Below are 24,252 nucleotides of genomic sequence, written 5' to 3' on the forward strand. Positions count from 1 at the left end.
CTGCTTCCAGGACCCCCGCCCTGCGTCGCCTAAGTGCCCGGGAGGCAGCAAGACCCTCGGAAAAACGGATCGGTGTCAGCGGTTTTACCGCAGCAACTGAAGCAGGGCGAGGCTGCAGTGGGGAGTGGGGATTCAGAGGGCGGAGCTCCGGGGGCCCTGGCATTCAGAGGAGCTTGGGGAGCCGGAAAGGGCACAAGCCACGCAGGAAACACAGAAGCAAAGCCCCCTCTACCAAGAGATTCAAGGAGAGTGGTTTGCGGTCCCCTTCTGCCTTCAAGGGCCAAGTCCCGCTGGTGGCTCAGTGACTGCAGGTCCCCTTCCCTCCCAGGCCCTTTCCCTGTGCACTGCCTGAGGCAGCTGGGTCAGAGGTGGTGTCCACAGCCCTATAACCTCCCGACAAGAAAAACGGCCAAAGGTGAGCCGACGAGAAAAACGGCCAAAGGTGAGCCGTGAGACCTGATGGGCGAGGTTCTTTCCAGCCCGCTGCAGTGCTAGGGAGTAGGGAGAGAGCAGGAGCATCTCCTTCCAGGGAGGGGCAGGGCCCTGGTCAAGACAGGATCTGCCCTGGGGGACTTCCACCAGACTGCTTCTGGGCTGGGACATGAGCGGCACAGGTCCCTCCCGCACTCTGGGCACCTCCACCTGGGCCCCTTCTGTGAGCAGCTCTCCAGGAAGCGCTTCCTGGGCAGTGGCCTGGCACTGCCCTGCTTGCATTTTCAATGGTTTTCTGTCACATGTTCTCCCACCCCGGCTGGGCTGTCACCCCTGCAGGACCAGGGCAGGGACTAGACGGACTGTTGGTAGGGCCAGCTGGCCGGCCGACAAACAGGCCCCCATGGTCAAGGGCCCAGCCAGGCACAGGGGAAGCTGTTCCCCCATCCCCTTCCTGGTTGTGGCCTTGCCTGGTGCAGTGAGAGGCCCCTCCCCACAACCTCCCAGGCAAATGGACCCTGTAGGTTCCAGACCAAGACAGGGGCTGTGCCCCCAGTGTCAGAGCAGAGGCAGTGGCCTCATTCTTGGTCAGCAGAAACTTGTTTGGTGCAGCCGAGCTGGGGACCAGACCCTCCCAGAGCCCCACTAGCCTCCAGAACCTGCTGCATTGCCTCAGCACCCCCAGTGCTGAGAGGGCCCTCCTTGCAGCTCCACCAGGAGCCTGAGGATGAAGCCTGTACCCCAGCCCAGGCACGATGCTGCCTTCCCTGGCTGCCCCTGTCCAGGCCTGCCAGTCACACCTGGCACGGACTGGGCCCTTGGGATGGCCAGGTCCAAGCCCCAGTCCCACAAATGGATGTGATAAGGAGTCAGACTAACTCTGGGGAGCCACCCCCTCAGCACCAGGGGCGTGGGTGGGGGCCATCGTCCTTTCCAAGCCCTTCCTCCCCTGCGCTCCTGGGGGAGGCCGGCTCCAGGCAGGGACTCCTGGGACACATCACCCCCTCCAGCTGCCCCCTTGACGCTGCCCCACACAGTGCCTGGGCTCCTGGCGACCCTAAGAGGCCTAATGCCACAGCCCAGCTGAGGACGAGGCCTGGGGGCCCTGCTTGTAGGCCGGCCAACCTGGTGTCGCCGAGGGGCCAAGTGGGCAGCAGACTTGGGTTCAGCTGTCCTCTGCCCCCTGGGCAGGGGCCCCAGGTTCCCCATCTGTGTGTGCTATGCAGGTGGCTCAGGGCTGAGTGGTGGGAGATGGGCGCCTGGGCCAGGGGTTCAAGTCTTGAGGACCGGGAGCTAACAGCCTCCCTTCAAGGCAGGAGTGGCCACTCACCCGTAGACGCTCCCGTGACGCGTGAGCTCTCCTTCTGGGCCCCCCGCCCGGCCGCCCGGCCGTCCCAGCCCAGTCCCATGGGGCTTTTGCCTCATCCTGACCCCACGTCCCCAAGGACGAACGCCCCAGCCCCCCGCCTGCCATGGTAGCAGCCAAACTGCTCTTGGGGGTCACGTCCTACCATGGGCCCCACCCTGTCGCCACGTGCCAGGGGCATCCCTGGCTGGACCCCACGGGGGGTGGGGCGCGGCCCAAAGGTGCAGCCCCGCAGCCTCTGGGAGAGGTGGGCTTGACCAGAAGGTCTCCTGCTGTCCGAGCCCAGATGTCACTGTGGGCAGCTCCTGGCCTGCCCCTCAGCCCCCACGGGTGTAGCACCCCCTTCCATCTGTGCTGCGGCCCTGGCCTCGCTCGCACGTCATCCAGCCCATGACCGCCCTGCCTGGAAGTCTTTCTCAAGGGGGTGAAGACAAGGCTGGGGAACGAGTCAGTGCCTGGCGTTTGGGTGACGGTCTCAGGGCAGCTCGCGCTCACAGACAGACCCGGGGGCGGGGCGGGAGGCAGAATCCCAGTGTTTATTATGGTACATATATATACTTCATGTGTACACACAGATAGTTTTCTCTCTCGGAAGTATTAAAAAATTGATCAACCTTCAATCTATAAAAAATACCTACTCTACATGATAGAAAAATCTCTCCTCCAAGTTTACACTGATATACAGCCAGGCCTTCCCCCCACATGTGCAACACGTGGCTGCATCTTAAATCCTAGGGCAGAAGGTGGGCCACGCAGAGGGGGGAGGGGCACAAGGCCACGCACACGCTCACACGCGGGTGCATGCACACAGCCGTGACCCACCTGGCAGCACCGGGCGGCTACTGGCCAGTGCTCGGCCCAGGGCCAGGCCCTGCAGCCCGCGGGGAGACGCGGCTGCTCCTGGCGGTGCAGGCGCCGGGCAGAGGCCTCCTGGACGGAACGCTCGTCCCAGGGAGGCCTTGATCTGAGCACCTGGAGAGCCCGCCCGGACCCGCCTCCTGCCAGGTGCACCTCGGGGAGGCGCCACCTCACCTCCTAAAGACGTCACACTCCCCAAGGAAACGTGGTTCCAGCAGCCTGCACCTGCGGGGCGGCAGAGACCCGCACAGGGAGGGAGGGCACGCCCTGGCGGCAGCACCTGCCACAGCCCTGCCTGCACCCCCCAGGGTCAGAGGGGCAGCTGCTGCCACCGCCGCCAGGCGGACTCTGGAGTCACGGGAGAGTTGGCGCCCCAGGGTCACTACGGCAGGTCCGGCGGTGGGCACAGCCCGTGGCCTGGGGGGCACGGGGCCCGAAGCTGGACCAGGGGGTCCCTTCTGGCTGGGTGGTAGCCTGAGGAGCCCAAGGAGCTGGGAGGGGCCTGCAGCTCAGACCTGGCCTGCACTGGCCTTGCCCACTTGTCTTCCCAACCCCACCTCGGGCGCCAGGGTCCCGGGGCCTCGACGCCGTCTGGGGCAGCGGAGGCCTGGATGGCACCGTCAGGGTGCCTGGTGGGGTGCAGGGAGCAGCACCCTGGTGGGGACCCGTTTCCTTCCGTTCTGCCCTGACCGGCGGGAAGCGGCGGCAGTCATAGAGGGGCTTTCCCCAACTCCGGGCACACAGAGGCGGCGGGGCGGGAGGTCAGAGCCGCCGGGGGCCCCCTCCGCGCCGCCCAGGGGCGTGCCGGGGCCGCCGGGGGCCCTGCGTCCGGGCCCGGGGGCGCGCGGGGGCCGTGCTGCCTCTACTTGACCTCCAGGATGGACGGGTTGGTCTCCATGATGGCCACGATGATCCTGTCGATGTAGTCCTGCAGGCGGAAGTTGATCTCCTCCTGCTTCTGGATGGCCTCCATGAGCTGGGGAGGGCAAGGGCTCGGTGCCGGGGCCGGGCACCGCCGGGCACGCAGATCGGAAGCCCGAGGGGCCAAGCCGAGGGCAGGGGGGGGTGGCGGGGGAGATACCTCGTCGCGGGAGACGGAGCTGATCTCTGCGGCCAGGGACTCGGAGAAGGCCGTGGAGAAGAGGTTCTTGGCGCCCTGGATGCTCAGGTTGATGATCTGCCCGTTGAGCTCGTCGTTCTGCTCCTTCAGGCTGCGGTTGTCCTGGGGGACATGGTGGTGTCACCCCGGGGGCCGCGGCAGAACCTCCCCGTGCCCCACGCCAGCCCCGGAAGCGGCAGCACGTGCCCAGCGCCGCACCTGCTTCAGCCGTCGGACCTCCTGCTCCAGCTCGCTCTCCCGCGTGCGGCTGTTGTACTCCTGCAGGCCTGCGCTGCTGCTGCGGCCCCTCCTCTGCTCCGCCTCCAGCTTGAAGAGCTGCAGGTGCTCCAGCTGCTTGCGCAGGTCCTCGATCAGCTGGGGCAGGGGGGTGGCCCAGCCTTGGCTTCAGGACCTCTGGGTGGGTCTGCGCGCCAACCCCAGAGGAGCGGCCCCTCCACCCGGGAGTTGGCCCACGTGTGCCTGGGGCGCCGCCCTCACCTCCTGGGTTGCCTCCTTGTCCCTCTGGAACTGGTGCCTCTCGTGGCTCAGCCTGTCACCTAGCTTCCTCCTGTTCTCCTGCTCATCACTGAGCCGCAGCGATAGCTCCTCGATCTCATCAAGCAACTTCTGCTTCTCCTGCAAAAATGAAACAGCAGCCGTGGAGCTGCTGCCTGTGTGGTTCACAGGTCGCCTGCACTGTCTGAGCCTGGGCGCCACATCGAGGCCTCCTATCGTGGCTGAAACACAGACCCCAACCTGCACACGTGGCGGATGAGCCGGGGGGCCCAGGGACAGTCTCTGGGGAGCGGGGGCTGACTGGCGGCCACTAGGTGAGGGCTGGCGCCCAAGTGTTCCCAGGGTGCTGGGCTGCCCAGGGGACAGTGGGTGAGGAGGGGACGATGGGCCCCCGGGGTCCCGCTGGGCAATTCTTCAAGGACATGATGCCTGGATGCGAACGAGGGGTTAAGCTAAGTGTCACTCTCCGGGACCGAGGATCCTGAGAAACCAGATGTCTCCCAGCAAAGGGACAGCCAGGCCCTGACTATCCCTGCTCTCCACACCCGGCCCGCAGCACAGCTCCGCGCCTGCAGCCGCACCCCTGCAGAGCCCTGCTTTGGAGCACTTGTCTGGGCACAGCCAGCACCTCACCTCCTCTAGGCGCTCGATGCTGGCCTTCAGGCAGGGCGTGCAGGACCTCAGCTCGCTGTTCTCTTCGTCCAGCTGCTGCAGCCTGAAGCACAAGAACTCGGAATGATCCCCCAGCCGCCACATGTACCCACCAAGGGCCCTGGGCTGAGGCGTCTCATGAGCCAGGCTGGCACGCACATCCACCTCAGGCGTGGGGAGCTTAGGTTTACAGAAAAGCTGCACAGGTGAGTCCCTGTGGACCTGCGCCCCGCCTGGCTTCTCGGAGTGTCTGCTCAGCCCCGTGGGGTCCACGCCCAGATTGGACACAGCCGTCAGCAAACCACAGACATACCCGAGCCTTCCCACCGAGCGCCCCCTTCCAGGCCAGGGTCCCCACACTGCACCAGCCGTCAGGGCTCCTTGGCCCCCGCTGGTCTGCAGCAGTCTCTGGACGTGCCTGGTTCTTCACGGCCTTGACGGTTTGAGCAGGTGCAGTCATGTGGTTGGTAGAATGGCCCTCACCCTGAGCGTGTCTGGTCGCTGGACAGGTTGTGGGTTTGGGGAGACTCCCACAGAGGAGAGGGGCCCTGCTCCTTGTGGCTCTCCGTCCTCTGGGAGCCAAGTGGGGTCCAGTCCGCGCTCCAGGGCCCGGGGGTGGGGTGGGGGCATCCCCGTGTTGTCTGGACAGGCGTCCCGTGTTGGATTATGTGCTGGGGGTGGTCCAGCGGTGTCATCGGCGTGTTACTCGGTGTCCCGGTGCTGACCACCGTGGGCCCTGGGTGCCATCATCTGTGTGTGTGCTTTTTTAAAAATTATTTTTTCCTTTTTTAGGGCCACACTGCAGCATATGGAGGTTCCCGGGCTAAGGGTCAAATCAGAGCTGCAGCTGCCAGCCTACACCACAGCTGTAGCCACCACCAGTTCCAAGCCTAGTCTGCAACCTACACACAGCTCAGGGCAACCCCATATCCCTAACCCACTGAGCGGAGCCGGGGATTGAACCTGTATCCTTATTGCTATCAGTCAGGTTTGTTTCCACGGAGCCACAACGGGAACTCCCGTGTGTGTGCTGTGGCACCACCAGATCCTCCAGCCACAGACCTGGCCCTTCTCCAAGGAGCTTGGTTCCCTCTGTAGCCCCATGTCCTTAGCATCCTGCTGCCCTGCCACATACAAGGTGCTGCCAAGGCCATGCCAGGAGGTGCTGGCCCTCCAGGGCCCGAGCAGCCGCCCAAAGACCCCAGGAAGCCGGAGGAGGCCGAGAGGCCCAGGCGCACAGAGCCGCTGCCCGGGGGGCACAGGAAGCAGGCTGCGCAGGCGCTGGTGAGGGTGGACGTGGGCGGCGGGCGCACGCTGAATGAGACCGTCCCCCAGAGTCGCTGCCTGGTTGCTCTTGAATGGCCGTCCAGGTCGGGTGGTGGCGCCACGGGATCTGCCCGCTGGGAGGCCTCCTGGTCCAAGGAGACCCCAGCACAGCCCTGCTTCCATTTCCCAGTTTTAAACACGTGTTGAAATATATTTTCTGGGAGTTCCCGTCCTGGTGCAGTGGTTAACGCATCCGACTAGGAACCATGAGGTTGCGGATTCGATCCCTGCCCTTGCTCAGTGGGTTATGGATCCGGCATTGCCCTGAGCTGTGGCGTAGGTCACAGACATGGCTCGGACCCCGTGTTGCTATGGCTCTGGTGTAGGCCGGCGGCTACAGCTTCGATTGGACCCCTAGCCTGGGAATGTCCGTATGCTGCGGGAGCAGCCTGAGAAGTGGCAAAAATGACAAAAGACAAAAACAAATATATATATATATTTTTTCCAGAGCTGAAGACACACACACCCTGAAGGGCCCGGAGCCACTGCTGACCAGCGTGTAAATCTCCCAAGTGCCGATGTCTAAGGGCAGTGCTGGCTCAACCGCAGCAACCCCGGGTGCCGCCCCGGCCGGACTCCCCACCCAGCAGCGGAGTCTGGGACCCCGGGGGCGAGCCTGAATTGTGGAGGTTTAGGTTCCCTCCTCTGACCCCCAGCCTGGCTCCTGGCTCACGTCTGGGCCTCCGTGAGTCCGTGGGGGCCGCCCCACCTCTCTCTGTCTCCCCGTGTCCTCAGCTGTCCAGGGCCTGTGCCTTCAGGGGAGCGCATGGCCAACGTCCTCGAGTCGCCTGAGCGAGAGACCATGACGTGGGCCTGGACCACGCGACGTGCCCGGGAGAAAGAGGGGAGGGAGCGACGTGCGCGCTGGGTCTGTCCTCGCTCTCGGAGGGTGTGTGCCCTTCAGTCGAGGGGCCCGCTCTTCCTCCCAGTGTCCCACGGGTCTGAGATCACCGTGCCTGGGCACCGTGCCTCTCTGGCTGGAGGGCGGTGCAGGGCGAGCCCGGCTGGTTCTGCCCATGCCCCCCCACCCTCTGCCCACCTGGCCTGCAGGTTCTCGATCTCGATGGTCTTCTCTCGCTCCATCTTGCACAGCAGCTCCTTCTGCCTGCGCGTCTCCTCCAGAACCATCTCGCAGGCTCGCAGCTCCTGCTCCTTGAGCTGCTCCTCCAGGGCGTTGGCTCTGTGAGGCAGAGGAGAGGGCGGGACCAGCCTGAGACGCTGCGCCCAGACCAGGAGAGCGGCCGCCCCTAGGAGGGCCCACAGCTCTGGTCCCCGCAGTTCACAGCCCGGGCACCCACCCCTCAGCAGCCTGAGGGTGCCCGGGCTTCAGAGCAGGCACTGTCCTGACGGCAGGGACGGCCCCGTCCCTCTAGGGGTGGGGGATCCGCCCACCCAGGTCAGCCGCGGCAGATGCGAAGGCAGGTTTAGCAAGAACCCAGGGCCAGAGGAATCTTCACGCAGGGTCCAGACCCCCAGGCCCACCTGCAGGAGCCAGACTGCCCGTCCTGCAAAGCAGGGCTCTAGGCCCTGCCCGTGCACGGTGCCCCCGAGCTGCCTCTGCACAAGGGGCTTCTCACCTGCTTTCTGGGGCCTCACGCCGGAGAGTGAACACTTGGCTAAAGACCACCAGACGGCGCACAAAAGCTCTTAGCACAAAATGGACAAAGCAAACAGATGACAACAACCTGACGGAAACAGGCATCACACGGGAAACCGCCTGCAATGAACCCTCAGGGACCCGAGGAGCCACAGCCGGGAAACAGGAGCAGGCATCACAGAAAGAACGGCTGACTCGGCAGTTGAAACCATGACAAAAACAGTTTAAATAGAGGAGCTGAATGAGAAAACCAAGGCTAACACACAGAAAAAGAGAAAAACGAGGGAGCTCCCGCTGTGGCTCAGCGGCAACAAACGCGACTGGCGTCCGTGAGGATGTGGCTTCAGTCCCTGGCCGTGTTGGGTGAGTTAAGGATCTCAAGCTGCGGTGTTGGTGGCAGATGCAGCTTGGATCTGGCGTGGCTGTGGCTCTGGTGTAGGATGGCAGCTGCAGCTCTGATTCGCCCCCTCGCCTGGGAACCTCCAGGTGCTGCAGGTGCAGCCCTAAAGACCAAAAAAAGAAAGAGAAATGAGAACGTTGGAATAAAGAAAACGAGAGAGAAGGTGCAAAAAGACTATTATCTGATTAACACACGTTCAGACAGACAAGGAAACGGAAGAAACAGTATAGAGGTAATTCTGGGAATCCTGAAGCTGAGGGGTACACTTCCAGACCTAAAGGCTGGCACCCAGCGGCCCAGCAGGGAAGTGACACGCCACCCTCAGCGTCCATGAAGCGAACGAGACCTCACAGAGCAACAGAGCAGCGTGAGCAGCGGTGCCAGGCCCCTGGTCACGTCAGGCGGTGGGGGCGGGCGCGCAGAACAAAAGCCAGCTTCAGACGCTGTGGGCTGAAGGGACCTGGCGCCCACACAGCCTGCCCAGCGGCGAGCAGGCTAGCAAGTGCGGGGCCTGGAGAACAAGAAGCCAGACATGGAGGTGCGCCTGTCATCCCCAGGACAGCGGGAAGAGGAGGCGGGCGGGCGCGGCGGCACAGAAGCCTTCCGGGCAACTTGGGTGAAGCCAGAGGGGCCGGCGGGGGAGCCGCGGGCCGGGTGCGGCGCGGCCTGTGGACTTTCCACCGCTGACGTGGGCGGCCGATAAACGCCCGGCAGATTAGGCGAGGCTCAGCGGTCAGCTGCGCAAGGGAGGCTGGGGGCCCGGCCCGACCTCCCTGGACCCTGGACAAGGACGGGGAGGGAGGAGCCGACCCGCCTCGTCCTTGGCGCAGCTCTGGAGTTGCAGCTGCCTGCCAGCAGGGCCCCCTCCACCCCGGCTCTGGCTCAGGTCCGCGGGGGCACTGCAGAGCGGACAGCTGCCAAGCCCCGGATTCCACCGCGCAGGAGACCCTGCTCTGCCCCATTGGCGTGCAAGCGACCCCCCACAGCCCGGTTCTCAGCCTCCTGATGCTGCAGCTCGGGATGCGAGAGCCAGTCTTGCTACAGCCGTCTGGTGTGGAACCAGACCTTGTCCAGGCCGCCTAGCTGGCAGACCACACACTGTGCTTCCAGCCTGGGGCCTCCATGGCCTTGCCCAACCGGGGCTGTGTCCCCAAGCCCTGGTGGCACGGGGGCCCGGCCCCTGGTCCTCTGCAGGAGAACTGCGGCAAACGGGTGTGCGGGCCCCAGCCTCCAACACCGAACACCACACGGACGCCCTGGAAAGCCCGCAAAATGGGATGGCAGCGCCCTCCCCTTGGGCCTCCAGGTACGGCTATTTCCCGCGCGGCCGGCCGGGAGCTCCAGGGACTGGCCGCCGCTTGCCCCTCTGTGTCAGGACAGGCGCCCAGCGGCGGGGCCCCCGTCTGCAGCCCCGACCAGCAGCCCGCGCTCTGCTCCGGGGGGTCCTCCCCTGCTCCTTCCCCTGGACGGGCCCCGGGTGGGAGCCTGGCATTGGGTGGTGACTCTCCACGGGCCCGAGGTTCTTCCGCTGGCGCTGGCGTTCACCTGTGCACGAGCTGGAGGTTCTCCTGCCGCAGCCGGCTGTGCTGCTCCCCGTTGGCAGCCGTGTCCTTTTCCAGCTCCGACACCCGCTTCTCCAGGAAGATGACCTCGGGAGGGAGACAGGAAGGGGGCGGGAGAGTCGTCACTCCACACCCGCTCTCCTGGAGCACGCTGCTCTCGGCCCTGAGAGGCAGGCGTCGCTGGGGGCCTGAGGTCCTGGGCCACCACTCTGCCAGACCCAGCCCAGGGGCTAGGACTCGAGTGACAAAAAGGCCCTGTGTCTCCTCAGCGAGGTCACTAGCTGGGAGCCAGACACACACGATGGGGTGGAAGGTGTCGCAGCCGGCGCAAGGAGCCAGGGGAGGCTCTGCAGAGTGGCAGATGCTGAAGGTGCCGTACAGAGGATGGGGGAGGACATGGCGGGGGAGGACATGGGGAGGTGAGAGGAGGAGGAGGAGGGGAGGGGGAGGGGAGGGGAGGAGGGGGGAGGAGGAGGGGGAGGAGGGGGGAGGAGGAGGGGGGAAGGAGGTGAGGGGAGGAGGAGGTGAGAGAGGAGGGGGAGGAGGAGGTGAGAGAGGGGGAGGAGGTGAGAGGAGGGAGGAGGTGAGAGGAGGGGAGGAGGGGGAGGGGAGGGGAGGAGGGGGAGGGGGGAGGAGGGGAGGGGTCTGCAGCCACCCTGCCCTGCACTTTCCTGAAGCTGGTCCTGGAGGCTGAGGGCCGCCCTGCCTCCCTGCGGACCCGAGCGCCCCCAGGGCCTGGTGCACCCCAGACTGGCCCACCAGCTCCCAAGGTGCCCAGCCCCAGCGTGCCCTGACCATGGACGACCCCTGGGCCACATCCCCGAGGAGAGCTGCGGAAACCAGCGGCCCTGAAGGCGCCATGCTGCCCCCCCAGGGACGCCCCCCACTGAGCTCCGAGCTCCGAGCCGTCCGCACACAACCCTGCACACAGCTCTCCGTGGCCACCAGCCAGGGCCTACCTTGTCAGCGATGTCCTCGTCCATGCCCTCCACGGGGTCCGGGTGAGGGTCCTGCAGGGCCTCCATGGTCAGGGCCCCGGACTGGTGCAGGTGCCTGGGAAGAAAAGCCAGTCCCGAGCAGATGAGGTCCTTCAGCAGAACAAGGAGCACCGAGAACGGGGGCGACCGAACGGCCAGGTCCGGGAACATGAGCGCCAGGCAGGTCAGAAAACCAGAAGCCAGCAGCGGGCGGGCTGGCGACGGGGCTGGATGGAGCCCAGTCCCGAGAGCTGGGCGAGGAAGCTGCCGTCTGTGGGGCCCGACAGGCCCGGCCTCCTGCCCTGCCAGCTGCCAGGCGAGGGTACTTTGTACTCAGGTCATAAAGTGGGACTCAGTCCCCGGAGACACGAAACAATGTCATCTTCCCCGAGCCCAGTGGAGCACTGGTTCAGGGTCACCTCTTCCCGACACAATGTCATCTTCCCCGAGCCCCGTGGAGCACTGGTTCAGGGTCACCTCTTCCCGACACAATGTCATCTTCCCCGAGCCCCGTGGAGCACTGGTTCAGGGTCACCCCTTCCCGACACACTGTCGCCCATGCGCCCTGCCATCTGACTTTCAGGCACCGCTCCCGTGGCAGCGACACCAGGACAGGCTCGGAGTGCCGAGGGCTGAGCACGGGCTCCGCGGCAGCAGAACCAGCAGACACGGTCTCCAGTCCCACACAGCCCTGGGCACTGTGTCCCAGGCCACCCGGGAACCGCTGGCCCTCGGCAGGTATTCCGCAGACAGCGGTATGACTCTGACGCACAGGGACACCTCAGGGCGGTGGCACCTTCCCTGAGGAAGCCACGCACCCTCACTCTGGTGCGGAATGGGGATCCACAGGCTGTCGCGAGCAGTCAGCCTTGCTAAGGGGGTGGCAGAGGTGACGGGGATGGCGTGGGCACAGCTAGTTGTAGAAGTCCCCATAGGGGACCAGAGGGGATGCTGGGAGATCACCGTAGGTTAATAATTGCTCAAGAAAGCCACTGGAACGATGGAGGTGCGAGAACTGCCTCCTGCCGTCGGGTGGGGACAGGGTGAGGCCTGCGCTCAGATTCGGACCCAGGACAGGAGTTCGAGGATTTGAGTACACATCTTACCAGATGCCAGGAGGCGCTACGACTCCCAGAAAGGAAGAGGCGGGCTTTTCCGCCCCCACCCCCTAGACAACAGAACTGTCGCCACTGGGTCCTCGGCGCAGGGCTTCCGGGCATGTCCTCTTGCATCTCTCACAATCAGTCTCCCCCCCCCCCTTTTTTTTTTTTGCTTCTTAGAGCCGAACCCGCAGCATATGTAAGTTCCCTAGGGGTCCAACTGGAGCTACAGCTGCCGGGCTACACCGCAGCCACAGCAACACGGGACCCTTGACCCACTGAGCGAGGCCAGGGAGCAAAACCTGCAACCTCATGGTTCCTAGTGGGAGTCTTTCCACTGCGCCATGACGGGAGCGCCAAGAAATCTGCTTCTTGCCTGTCACTTTGTCTCTCACTGACTTCCTTCCGTGAGGCACAAAGAACCTGAACCTCAGAGAGTCCAGACATCAGGGGAGTGATTTTAATTGAAAACGTGGGTTCACGTCCCAATCTGTACCCTGATTAGGTTCTGGCCATCAGTGCTGTCAGTTTCCGAAGCAGCAGTCAATAAAAAGCTAATATCTTCGCCACGCTACGAAGTGCACTTCTCTGAGGACTGACTGAGCTCGTACAGTCCTTTAATTTGTTCCCAGAAATGTTCAAAGGGGACCAAAAAGAAGGGCATCTTTCGTTCCGGGGGCCACCGGCCCCGCTGTGCTGGGTGGGTCACATCACGACGTTTCCGAGGGTTTCACGGGACACCCCGCGGGGCACTGGCCCCGAAGGGCAGGAGCAGGACGGGGCCACCGTGCTCTCATCTAACTGCTCCTCTTCAACACCCATGACCTTGACCCAAACATGAGCTCCTGATGCCACTCCTGGGGCAGGAAGCTGCCCGCCCCAGACCTGGAGACCACCCTGAGGAGGGGCCAGGGCCTGGGGGCTGACGTCCAACCTAGACCTCCTACCAGGGCTGAGGGGGCTTCCTAAGGGCCGAATCCAGGGGCGGGAACCACAGCTGGCTACCAGGGTTCGGCCAAGCTTCCTCGAGATTGCTCACCGAAACCAGAGCCACTCAGGAGCCCTGTCAGGAGAAGGGGGGCAGAATGCCAGATCCACCCTAAAGGGGGGCAGGGCAGGTCTGGCAGGTGGACACGGCAGCCTAAATGTCCCCTGACCCCAGCCGCCGTCACCCTGTGGCGTCTCCAGGCATGCCGATCCCAGGGCCATCTGCATTCAGGGAAGGTACACAGTCTGGTCAGAGGCCGGGGCTGATGGCTCCCACAGCCACAACCACGCCAGCCTGGCCACACGCAACGACTGAACTGTCAGGAGTGAAATTACAGCAGAAATAAAGAAAAGATTTCCCGGGAGTGTCCGTCGTGGCGCAGCGGAAGTGAATCTGACTGGCATCCATGAGGACGCAGGTTCGATCCCAGGCCTCACTCAGTGGGTTAAGGATTCGGTGTTGCCGTGAGCTGTGGTGTAGGTCGCAGACGCGACTCAGATCCTGAGTTGCTGTGGCTCTGGTGGAGGCTGGCGGCTACAGCTCCGATTCGACCCTTAGCCTGGGAACCTCCCCATGCCATGGGTATGGCCCTAAAAAGACAAAAAAAGTGGAAGAAATTTCCTCAGAAGTTCTAAGGGCAAGCTGCAGCTGAGTAAAACTGCACCCACGTGTGAGTGTGTGTATCGACCCCAGACCACGCCCGCCGGTAAACTCCACACACCTGAAGCTTGGGCTTTTCGATACCAGACCGTGTCTGGGAAGGAAAATCAAATTCTCAGAGCAGCTGAGGCAGCCAGGGCCCCATGGGTCCCAGGTCCCTCCCTGTCCCCTCCATGTCCCTGAGGCCAGCTGGGAGGGTAAGACTCTATGGGGCTTTCCCTTCCTGAGTCTCAGCAGCTGTAGTCTGTTTGGGAAGAAAACGGAGTGAAAAGAAAAGTCATGCTGAAGCTACAATCAGTGCAGTTTGGGGAGTTCCCACCCGGGTGCAACGGACTATGAACCCGACTGAAGGAGTTCCCGCTGTGGCTCAGTGGGTTAAGAGCCGGATTTCATGTTGTAAGGATTCAATTTCGATCCTGCACTGAGGGAGGCGTTCCTACAAGCTGCAGCGGAAGTCACATATGCGTCTCAGATTCGGCGTGGCTGTGGTGTAGGCCGGCAGCCGCAGCTCCGATTCGACCCCTAGCCTGGGCGCCTCCATATGCTGCAGGTGTAGCCTTAAAAGGCAAAAAAATAGATTAAAAAAAATTAAAAATCCAGTGCTGCCTCAGATGCAGCTCGGGCTCTCAGTCCCTGGCCTGGGCACTGACACAGGCCGCAGGTGCAGCATAGAGAAAGCCTGTGCCCTGGATCCTGCCCCGATCCCCGGGCCCGGGTGATGGAGGCAGCAAGGGGGGAGCGGACCTGTGGATGCCCTTCTGCTCCGTGACCCTAAGCCCTTAAACCGAGAGGAAACGAAAAACAAGGGGTTACACCCCAGGGACAAAGGACAGCAGGGGGGAGGCGTGGGCAGAGGAGCATAGGCGCCCCACGTGCGCGGGCCCAGCGTGCAGCAGCCAGGCTGGACTCCCAGAGGCCCAGGCCACCTGGGCTGCCTGAGGGGGGAGGGCACTAGCTGGAGGCGGGGCCGGGAGGGGCCTGAGCAGAGCCCCCGGAGCAGGGCAGGGCCCGGAGGCCAAGGTCAGTCCAGGTGAGGCGGGAGATGCCGGAGCTGAGGGCAGAAGCCTTCGGGCTGGAAGCACACCTTCCTTCCACCCAGCTCAGCAAAACTCGCAAGAGGCTCGCAAGACTCGGCACAAGATGTCTGAGCCACAGGGATGAAGCATCCAGACGGGAAAAAAGTCCCAAAGACAAGCCAGAAAGCTCCAGACCGTCCTGCAGGAGCGCCGGGGGTCAGAGAGAGTGAGCACTGCCCTCAGAGCCGCTCGAGGGAGCCCATCCTCCGTCCAGATCCCTCGGCAAGCCAGCCCGAGAGGACCCGCGAGCTCTCAGAGGTGCTCTCCTGCGCGAGCTCTGAGGTGAGAAGCTACGAGACGCACTGGACGGAAAACAGAGTGAAAGAAGGAAGAAGGGGCCCAGGGAGTGAGAGGATCCCACACCTGGACAGAGACCAGGACTGGCGTCACGGAGACGCGGGCCCAGGCGCGCAGCCTGCGGAGCGTGGGGCCGGGATCCAGGGGCGGAAGCCGGAGCAGGGCCCAGCAGGGAAGAGGAGGCAGGGAGAAACACAAAGCTAATGACTGACTCCAGGAGAAGCCACGGCCGTCTCAGAAAGGGAATCCAGCAACACAGCGCACGGCTCCCGGGGAAGAAAGCCCGGGGAAAGAGTCCCTGGAGCCGGGCTGGGAGGGGAGAGCACAGGTGCTGTCCCTGTCACCACGGGAGGCTAGCAGGCGGTGAACCCCCCAAACCGAAAAGTGCAGACGTGGTCACAAACGCGTGGCCTTCAGACACTCGGAGTTGAGCCTACCTCCTGCAGCCCTTGGGGAACCAGCGCGCAGGAAGGGCCCAGCCCCGGGTGGGGGGGCGGACCTATACCTCCCATCAGCAGCTTCATCTGCAGGAGGCAGGTCCAAAGCTTTCAACAGACTCCCAGCCACCAGCCCGGATGCACTGTCTACACCCCGGCTTCTCAGGGTCTTTCCAATCCCAAACCAGGAGAAGGTTCTCTCCAAAGTTTTTCAAGCGATACCTTGGAAACGGTGCTTCCCACACGCGTGCGTGGGGCACAGGGGCTGCGAGTCTCCTACCTGGCCACCTTCCTGCTGGAGAGCCGCCTCGTCGGACTGCAAAATCAAAACAAACAGGAAAGGGGTGTCAGGGAGCAGGCAGGGAAGAACGGGAGGGAACAGGAAGCTAGGGCTCATGCGACACTGGGCGGGGGCGCGTCCACAGGCATGCAGCGCCATCCCGGCTCCAAGCACAGACAGGCTCGCTCAGCAAACACCCGGGGACACAGGAAAAGTCTCAGGCTCGTCAAGGCCTCAGCAAGTCCCAGAGAAATTTCAGGGGGAGTCACAACCAGACCTCAGATCGGAGGCTGGCTTCTGAGCCCCCCCCCCTCCACCGCCGGAACCTGGCCGTCAGAGGCTCCCCACCAAGGGGGAGGGGGCCCGTCTGTATTGGGAAAGCTGTGTCAGCACTTTCGACGTGGGCGCTGCCACGGCCGCGCTGAAACCCCACCTGGTCGGGGACCGGGCAGCTCCTGAGGCCGTTTCGGGACGGAGCCGAGACAGTGACGCCGGCCTGCCCGACGTGGTCCTCGCCAGCGGCCCAAAGGGCCAAACTGACCTGAGCCCCCGTTTCTCAAGCCCGAACCTTCGTTTTCAAATGTGCCTGCTGAACCACGAGCCTCAGGCTCTGAGAAGACACAGGCCGTCTCTCCCAGAACAGCGGTCACCGTCCCGGACTCTAAGAGCCAGGCCACTGCCCCGGCTCGGTTCCCGAGACGCCCTAGGCCGGGAAGGAGACCCGCCCGGGACTGGACAGGCGCTGTAACTGCGGATGGGCTCGCAGCCCTGCAGGCATCCGTCCCCCAGCCCTGGGGCCCTTGGGCTGGGTGCCGCTGTCAGTGGGAGGCTGCGGGGAAGGACATGCCTCCGGGTTCCCTGCGGCCTGGGCCACACCGGGGTTTTGACGGAGGCACGTGCCTCCCACTCGCAGGCCCCCGCGGGAACGTGTGGCACTTCTGCAGCGCAGGGGTTCGGCTGAGACCCCTCCTGGTGAACAGCCGTCCCGGCAGCCGGGGGTGCACGTCCAGCAAGTTCCACGCGTCTACCATGAGGCCGGGTTGGGGGTGTGGGGGGCTCTCTCCCTCAGGTCTCCCGAGCTCTTACCAGCCGACACTGCGACGCTCCAGCCCCCCCACAGCAGTCAGCCCCTCTTTCTGTTCAACACCCCTGTTCACGGCAGGGCCCCCTCCTGACTAGACCCCGCCCGACACCGTCCATTTAAACACAAGGTGAACTTCGTCCCGAGTCTCTCTGAAGGGACGGGACAGAACTGCTGTCCAGTCACCAGCTACCTCGCGGGCTGGCAGCACACACGCCTCTGGGTAGAGCAGCCATCTTAACGTCTACAAAACGTAGGTTTTACAGAGGCTCCCAGGACCGTGGAGACCATGGTATATGCTCTGACTGAGGGTCACGGGTAGAAACGACACCGGACGCCAGAGCTTCCGGGTGGGTTGGGACTAATCTGCCTCTTGCCATCGAAAAACCACGACCAAACACACTGATCGTGAGGCAACTCCCCGGAAACCAACGGGATTCAGATCTCCTTCCGAGGGTGTGCACGGAGACATCCCGACAGACATCGTGTCCGATTCCAGTGAGGGTTGGGTTGGGACTCGGACCCCTGGGAGCACCTCTCTTGGGGAACAGGTGGCCGGACCTGGACGAGGGACCCCTTGGACTTGCTCCTTGGCCTCTGGGTCTGCCCTCTGCCCCATGTAGCTTCGCGGAGGGACCGTGCCCGTCCCGGGGCCGGGCCTCCTGTGGTCAGGAGGCTGCAGAGCAGGAGGGCCGGGCCCGCTGCGGACGCTCACGCACATCGCTGGCAGGCCGCCCCTGTGGGAGACAAGTGACTCTCCAGCCGGGCTGGCAGCCTCCCCCAGCAGCGGGCGCTGGGGAGCATCAGAGGTGAAGAGAGGCCAGCAGATGTCGGCATCCTCAGGTCTCCCAGGAAGGCACCCCTCAGAGGGCGTTTTGGTTCCTGACCAGTGCTGCTGAGACCCCCGGGCTCCCCTCGGGAGCAGCCCAGTGGCCGCAAAGGCCGGGGCCCGCCCCAACCCTCACCCGATGAGGGACCCCAGCCTGCGCTCTGGACGGCGCACAAAGGTAGACGAGGGATCAATGGTACACCGGCTCAACTGGCACTGGGGGAGGCCAGTGGGCACAACTAGCCGATGCTCATGAGGCTACCAGGGAGGCTGGGCGGTCATGGCCGAGGCCCCAAGGGGTAGACAGCAGGCCTGGGAGGAAAGAGACCCCCGAAGCTGTCAGGATGGGTTGCCGTCCACACCACCCCTGCCAGCCCAAGACCCCTTCCCTCAGGAAGTCACCAGGAGCCTGCAGCACAGACCCGCAGGGCCCGCCCCTTCCTGCCGCATGAGAGCGCTGGGGTCCCCCCCCTTCGCCAGGCTGGCGCTGCCGGACACCTGGCACAAGGGGCCCCTCCCCGGACCCCCAACAAGCTAACAACACGCTGGATGAGCCATCCACACGTGCAGAGCGTTTCCTGTCAGTGGGGCCTGAAGGACCAGCTCCCCGGGGAACCCTGACCTGGGCTTGGAGGCTGGGGGCAGAGAAGGAGCCGGAGCCAGAGGGGACACACAGGCAGCAGCGGACGCGGCCAGGCAGCCTACCAGACTGCTCAGGGGGCTCGCTGGGGGCACGCGCCCAGGTAACGGGCGATCCTGACAGCTGCTAACCCATCTGTGCTGAGACCCAGGCTCACTGTAGATCTTCCAAGGCCGTCCCCTGGGACTCTCCATCTCCCAGTGGAGCAGGCGCGTCTTTCTCTCTAAGAGCAGACCTTCCCCAGGCGGGCGGGCGGGTGAGGCATGCACACTGGCATGCACGCGGGCATGCACACGCAGGGCCGGGCAGCGCATGCGGGCAGGGGCCGGCCGCACTCGCCTAGGCCGCTGGGGCGACCGGCGGAGCCGCCTCTGCCCTGGCCCAAGAGCACCAGGCTCTGCTGAGTTACCTATTCTTTTCAAGATCGTTCAGGCGGGCGGAGAGGTCCTCCAGGCGGTTGATTTGTCTGTGGCACTGGCTACAGTAAAACTCAAAAGCCTCATCAGTGAGGATGCCGTGCAGCTTGGCAGCAAGTGGGTCGGCGCTGGAGAGACAGAGGGGCCTGTTCAGGGGGAGTGGACCGTGGGCTGCGGGGCCCTGCCCTCAGCACTGGCTCCGCCGCGGGGGGCGCCCTCCTGGCAGGTGTTCAGAGGAACGGGCACGGCCCAGCGGCCCCGCTGTCCAACAGGAGCGGCTGTGACAAGGGGGTGACCCCCCTCCACGGCGTCTCTCCGTCAGGAACGCGCCCCTGGGGGCACACCGCCTGGCGCCAGGGGGCTTTTGCTTCCCGTCCTGTGGTCACACCAGTAACCCTCCAACAACCACCAGAAGCAACAACTACTGGGGGCGGTTCCCGTTAACATGCAAGACTCTAACTGCCGCCCTGCAACCTCATCTCCAGGGGCCTCCAGGCCGGCGGCGACGGCAGCCCGTCCGGGGCCTCCGACCCCGCGTCTGGACGCCTACGTCAAGAAAAGCCACCGGCAAGCCGGCTCCAGAGGCCGAGCGCGCCCTTTGGAAACACAGTTCGGCTTCCACCAAGCGGGGCCGTCCCGATGGCGCGTGTGTCAAGGAGCTACCAGCAAAGGCAGGAGGGCCGCCTGGCAGGTGACACCCTCAGAGGCCGGTCGGAGGGCACACATGTTTAAGTGCAAAGGCCTACGGTCGAGGGCACGGGGTACGTACGACACGGGGCACAGGGGGCAGCTGATGCCGCACAAGCTCAGCCAAGCTGCATGGCAACAGCGTCCTGGCGAGAAGACAACGCGCCCAACTTAACCACAGACACCATGTCGCTAAAACATGCCAGCCGTCATCTGCGCCTTCGGGAGCGGTAATCTTTTTGCAACAGTAAAATCAAAGATCCCTGGTCACACATGCAATGAACATGACCGCAGCAAAACACTGAGAAATTTCGAGCATTACCAAAATTACGACAGAAACATGGAGCAAACAAAGGCTGTTGAAAAGAAAAATGACGCAGGCTGGGGCTCCCGTCATGGAGCAGCGGAAACGAATCTGACTAGCATCCACCAGCAAGCGGGTTCGATCCCTGGCCTCGCCCAGTGGGTTCGGGATTCCGTGTTGCCGTGAGTATAGGCTGCAGATGCAGCTCGGATCTGGTGTTGCTGTGACTGTGGCTGCGGTGGAGGCCGGCAGCGGTAACTCCGATTCAACCCTCAGCCTGGGAACCTCCGGATGCCTCAGGTGCGGCCCTAAAAAGACAAAAGCAAAAAAAGAAGAGAAGAGAAAACGACACAGGGTCTCCACAAAGGGAAGCACGGCACGAATGAGGTCTGCCTGCAGAGGAGGCTGGTGCTGCTGAGTAGGAGGCAAATGCTCACAGCCCCTACCCCACCCCCCCACCCCACATCCCACACACACCCCCAGTCCACACATACCCCCCACCCTACATATACACCACACACCCCACATCCCACACACCCCACACACCCCACATCCCCCCCACACACACACGCATGCACGCAGCCGCACCACCAGCCACAAGGTGATGCACAAGCAGGCCCCTAAAGCTGGGCTCCCCAGCGTGGGCTGAGGCCTCGTATGCGCGGGGTGGCTGGGGACAGGGACAAGAGGGCCCAGAGCCAGCCTTCATCCCAAGAGAGGCCCTGACGCTCTGACGGGCTTGGTCAGGTCCTGGCACAGTGAACACGTGCCGGGCTCGGTCACCGCTCTGCGAGCCAGGGGGCCTTTCCCGAACGCCGCCGCGAGCGCTGTACCTGGAGGGGAGGAAGGCGGGGTCTCTGCAGCCGAGCTCCCCGTTGCACAGGGTCTCCGGGGACAGTTCCGCCTCACTGCCCTCGCCATAGTCCTCAAAGTGCTCCTCGCCCCCGATGACTGCGAGGACCGACTGGCTGTGCAGGTAGGACCTGCAAAGACAAACAAGGGACGGCGGCCGACTCAGGCCTTGGCGCCACCCACGCCTCTCAGCAGAAACGCGCTGCGGCCGAGGACCACACGTATCCGTTCATGTCCCGGCGGTCACGCTCAACAGGGAAACGCGCCGGGGAAGGTGATGTTTTAATTACTGTTACTTTTAATAGGATCCTTCTTCACATCATGATCAGCCTTAAGACCTGGTGTTTGGGAGTTGCCATTGTGCCGCGGTGGAAAAGAAGCCTCCTAGGAACCATGAGCTTGCAGGTTCGAACCCTGGCCTGGCTCAGTGGGTTAAGGATCCGGTGCTGCCATGAGCTGTGGTGTAGGTCACAGACACGGCTCGGATCCCGCATGGCCGTGATTGTGGTGTAGGCCGGCAGCTACAGCTCCGATTAGACCTCCAGCCTGGGAACCTCCATATGCCAAGGATGTGGCCATAAAAAAAAATTAAATAAAAACATAAAAACATCCGGTGTTTGGAATTCCCGTGGCGGCTCAGCGGAAACGAGTCTGACTAGCATCCATGAGGATGCAGGTTCCAGCCCTGGCCTACCCTCGCTCAGTGGGTTAAGGATCTGGTGAGCCGTGGTGTAGGTTACAGATGCATCTCGGATCTCATGGCTGTGGCTGTGGTGGAGGCCGGCAACTGTAGCTCCAATTTGACCCCTAGCCTGGGAACCTCCATATGCTGTGGGTGCAGCCCTAAAAAGACCAAAAAAGAAAGAAAAAAAAGATCTGGTGTTTGCTGCCCCTCAGCACCATCTCCCGCCACCCCGCTGCCCCGCGAGGGCTCTGTGGGGACACACGGGACAACTGGCCGTAGAGGCACCCCGGGGCTCTCTGCAAGGAGCTGCTGTCGTCACACACCCGCTGGCCGTAAGGCTGTGCCGTGACGTCAAGGTCAGAAGAGCCGACTCCAACCAGGGTAGGGGACCGGTCCGCAGGTCCCTCCAGACCCGCCCTCTGAGGGCAGGCGCTGCCGCTCCAGCTCTTGAGCGCACGCGGGCTTGGGGCCGGGAGGGGCCATCTTCAGGGCCCTTCAGGGCGTCTCAGACACGCAGGGCGAGCTCCCGCGTCACAGCCAGGGTGCACAGGCGTGCTGCCAACGCAGTACCGCCATGGAGAGACCAGCCAGCGCCAGCCCTCATCTTCACCTGCAGTCGGCAGGTGGTCGCCTTCCGGGCGAGGTTGCCTTCTTAGTTCCTCAGGTGAGCTATGCGTGGACCTGCTCCATCCATGCCGACGGGAAGAGGAAGCCCCGCCAGAGCAGCGAGGAGGCGGCCTCCTTGCGCCCAGGGCGTCTTGTGTCAGGATGGAAGACACAGGACATTTCCCACAAGGGCGCCAACGTGACTTCCACAAACTCCGAGGGCGAGTCCTGCTTACACAGCACAGCGGCCCAGAGCCTAGAAACTTCCAGAGTCAAACGAAGGCCTCATCATGGTTTCCCAGATTTGGCATTTCTTCAACTTTGATCACCTGACTCAAATTAAATTTTTTTCTTTCTTTCTTTGTTTTGTTTTTTAGGGCTGCACCCGTGGCATATGGAGGTTCCCAAGCTAGGGGTCCAATCGGCGCGACAGCTACCGGCCTACACCACAGCCACAGCAAGTCAGGATCCGAGCCACATCTGAGACCTACACCACAGCTCACGGCAACGCCTGATCCTTAACCCACTGGGCGAGGCCAGGGATTGAACCTGCAACCTCATGGTTCCTCATCGGATTTGTTTCCGCTGTGCCATGACGGAAAGTCCTCAAATTAAATTCATTACCTTAAAAAAACTGACAAAAAGGCCAAGGTGAAGGCAGCCTTCCCCGACCTGCGACAGGCCTGTGCCCCCCAAGTTCCTGGGAGGCTCTCATCCAGACCTGGCAGAGCCCAAGGGCCAAAATAAAGGCCCGTTCCCCCTTCCCACCAGCACGCACCCCGACTGCAGCGCGCAAAGGCAGGCCCGCAGAGAGCGAGCCGGGGAGCCCCAGGCCATCAGCATGTTACCTCCCCCGTTCACCCACAGAGCCGGCCCCTGCCCAACACAAATCCCAGTGGCGCTTTTCTCCGAGGACCAACCATCGGAACCTAAACGCCCTGGGGCAATGCAAAAGCCAAAGGCGCCATCTCAGCCTGGAGAGGGAGGCTGGACGATGCCCGCTGGCAACAGAGGAGACCGGCCTCAGAAGGGCCGTGTGGGCTGTGCTGCCCAGGGAGGCCGAGGACACACGGGTGGCGGGGACGGCCACCCTCCCTCCCCCAGGGACCGCCCGCCGTGGGGGCCGCGCACGCGGGGACAGACCTGCCCGGGAGCAGCAGCAGGGCGCCGTTGCCGGGCTCCTCCGTGGCGCCGTGGCCAGGCTCCTCCGTGGCTCCCAGGGCGCCTGTGTCCTCGTCCGTGAAGGTCTCACACTCGCTGTAGGTGCTCTCGGAGCCCATGTACGCGCTGTCGGTCACCTCGGTGGCCTAGGGCAGAGCGCGAGAGTCAGCCCGGCTTCCGGGAAAGGGCCGCGTGCGAGGAGAGCTCTCGTGCGGGCCGCGTCCCTCTTGCGCTTCGAACGGAGTCGTCAGCTTACAGAACTCGGCCATGCTCTTCAACATGAAAACAGGCTCAGGGCCAAGAGCAGGGAAAAAGGCACTGGAGCGACTCTGCAAGTCGCTCTATAAACACGCGCAACCAAGCCCCTGACAGCTCCCGGCACTCGCGGGAGAACCGACAGCCAAGGGGTGAACTTTCGACGGTTCATCCCTTCCAAAGTGAAAAGTCGGGAGTTCCTATTATGGCGCAGCAGAAATGAGCCCGGCTAGTACCCATGAGGAAGCGGGTTCGGTCCCCGGCCTCGCTCAGTGGGTTTAGGATCCAGCGCTGCCTTGAGCTGTGGTGTAGCTCACAGACGCGGCTCAGATCCCGCGTTGCTGTGGCTGCGGCGGAGGCTGGCAGCTGCACCTCCGATGCAACCCCTAGCCTGGGACCCTCCACATGCTGCGGGGGCGGCCCCAAAAAGCCACATGAATAAACAAAAGTGGCCGCTGACTTTCTACCATTACGAACATGCAGACCACTGTTTCAAAGTCCGACTGCGGGGCGTAACCTCAAAATCCTCGTTCATCAATTACGGGACCAATCGAGTGTGTGTGCTGGTTAAACGGCGGCTTTCCCACGGGACACATCTGTTTCCACTTGTGGACCCAGCGGCGCGCACGCAGCCGGGTGTCCGGGAGCCAGGAGGGCCTGACGGGCTGCCCAGATGAACTTAAACCTGGAGCAACCCTGGAACACACACAGTCTTGGCTTTAATGAGAGCAAGAGCACCGGCTAGAACAGGAGCCCACAGTCCATGCTTGAGAGAACCTGAGGTTAACGATTTGCTCCCAAGTTAGACTTCGGAACAGCGGCTGCAGACGTCGTGTCCTTCATCCCCTGGTTCTGGCAGCGGGGCCAGGGGGGCGGTGTGCTCAGATGTGCGGCAGCAAAGGGCCTCAGCTGACCCAGGCCCTCGCCCCCGACGGAGACCCAGGGGCCCGTGCGATGGAGACCGAGGGCCCACTCGGTCTGCCACCGACCAGCCCAGCCGTGTGGCGCCAGGCTGGGATCTCGAGCACGCTGAGTTGTGTCACCTCGCTCATGAAACGGGGCTGCAATGGCGATCGCACAAGGTCACAGCCTCTCGGGATTCAGAGGTCACAAC

The 24,252-nt window shown here is 63.4% G+C and overlaps 1 protein-coding gene across 1 annotated transcript in view; it reads right to left on the reverse strand.

The window, feature by feature from the left end:
* Positions 2,315-24,252, reverse strand: part of RAB11FIP3 (RAB11 family interacting protein 3) — a 73,316-nt gene continuing 51,378 nt past the window's right edge. The window contains exons 4-14 of the mRNA XM_021086921.1: positions 22,866-23,029; positions 20,413-20,562; positions 15,623-15,658; positions 10,767-10,860; positions 9,791-9,894; positions 7,288-7,428; positions 4,905-4,986; positions 4,254-4,391; positions 3,975-4,130; positions 3,738-3,878; positions 2,315-3,632 (exon numbers count right to left, since the gene is read on the reverse strand). Coding sequence (XP_020942580.1) covers positions 3,519-3,632; positions 3,738-3,878; positions 3,975-4,130; positions 4,254-4,391; positions 4,905-4,986; positions 7,288-7,428; positions 9,791-9,894; positions 10,767-10,860; positions 15,623-15,658; positions 20,413-20,562; positions 22,866-23,029 — 1,320 coding nt within the window. The 3' untranslated portion in view covers positions 2,315-3,518. The remainder of the gene's footprint in view (positions 3,633-3,737; positions 3,879-3,974; positions 4,131-4,253; positions 4,392-4,904; positions 4,987-7,287; positions 7,429-9,790; positions 9,895-10,766; positions 10,861-15,622; positions 15,659-20,412; positions 20,563-22,865; positions 23,030-24,252) is intronic.

Source organism: Sus scrofa, chromosome 3 (genome assembly GCF_000003025.6).
Source record: "Sus scrofa isolate TJ Tabasco breed Duroc chromosome 3, Sscrofa11.1, whole genome shotgun sequence".
Lineage (NCBI taxonomy): Eukaryota > Metazoa > Chordata > Mammalia > Artiodactyla > Suidae > Sus > Sus scrofa.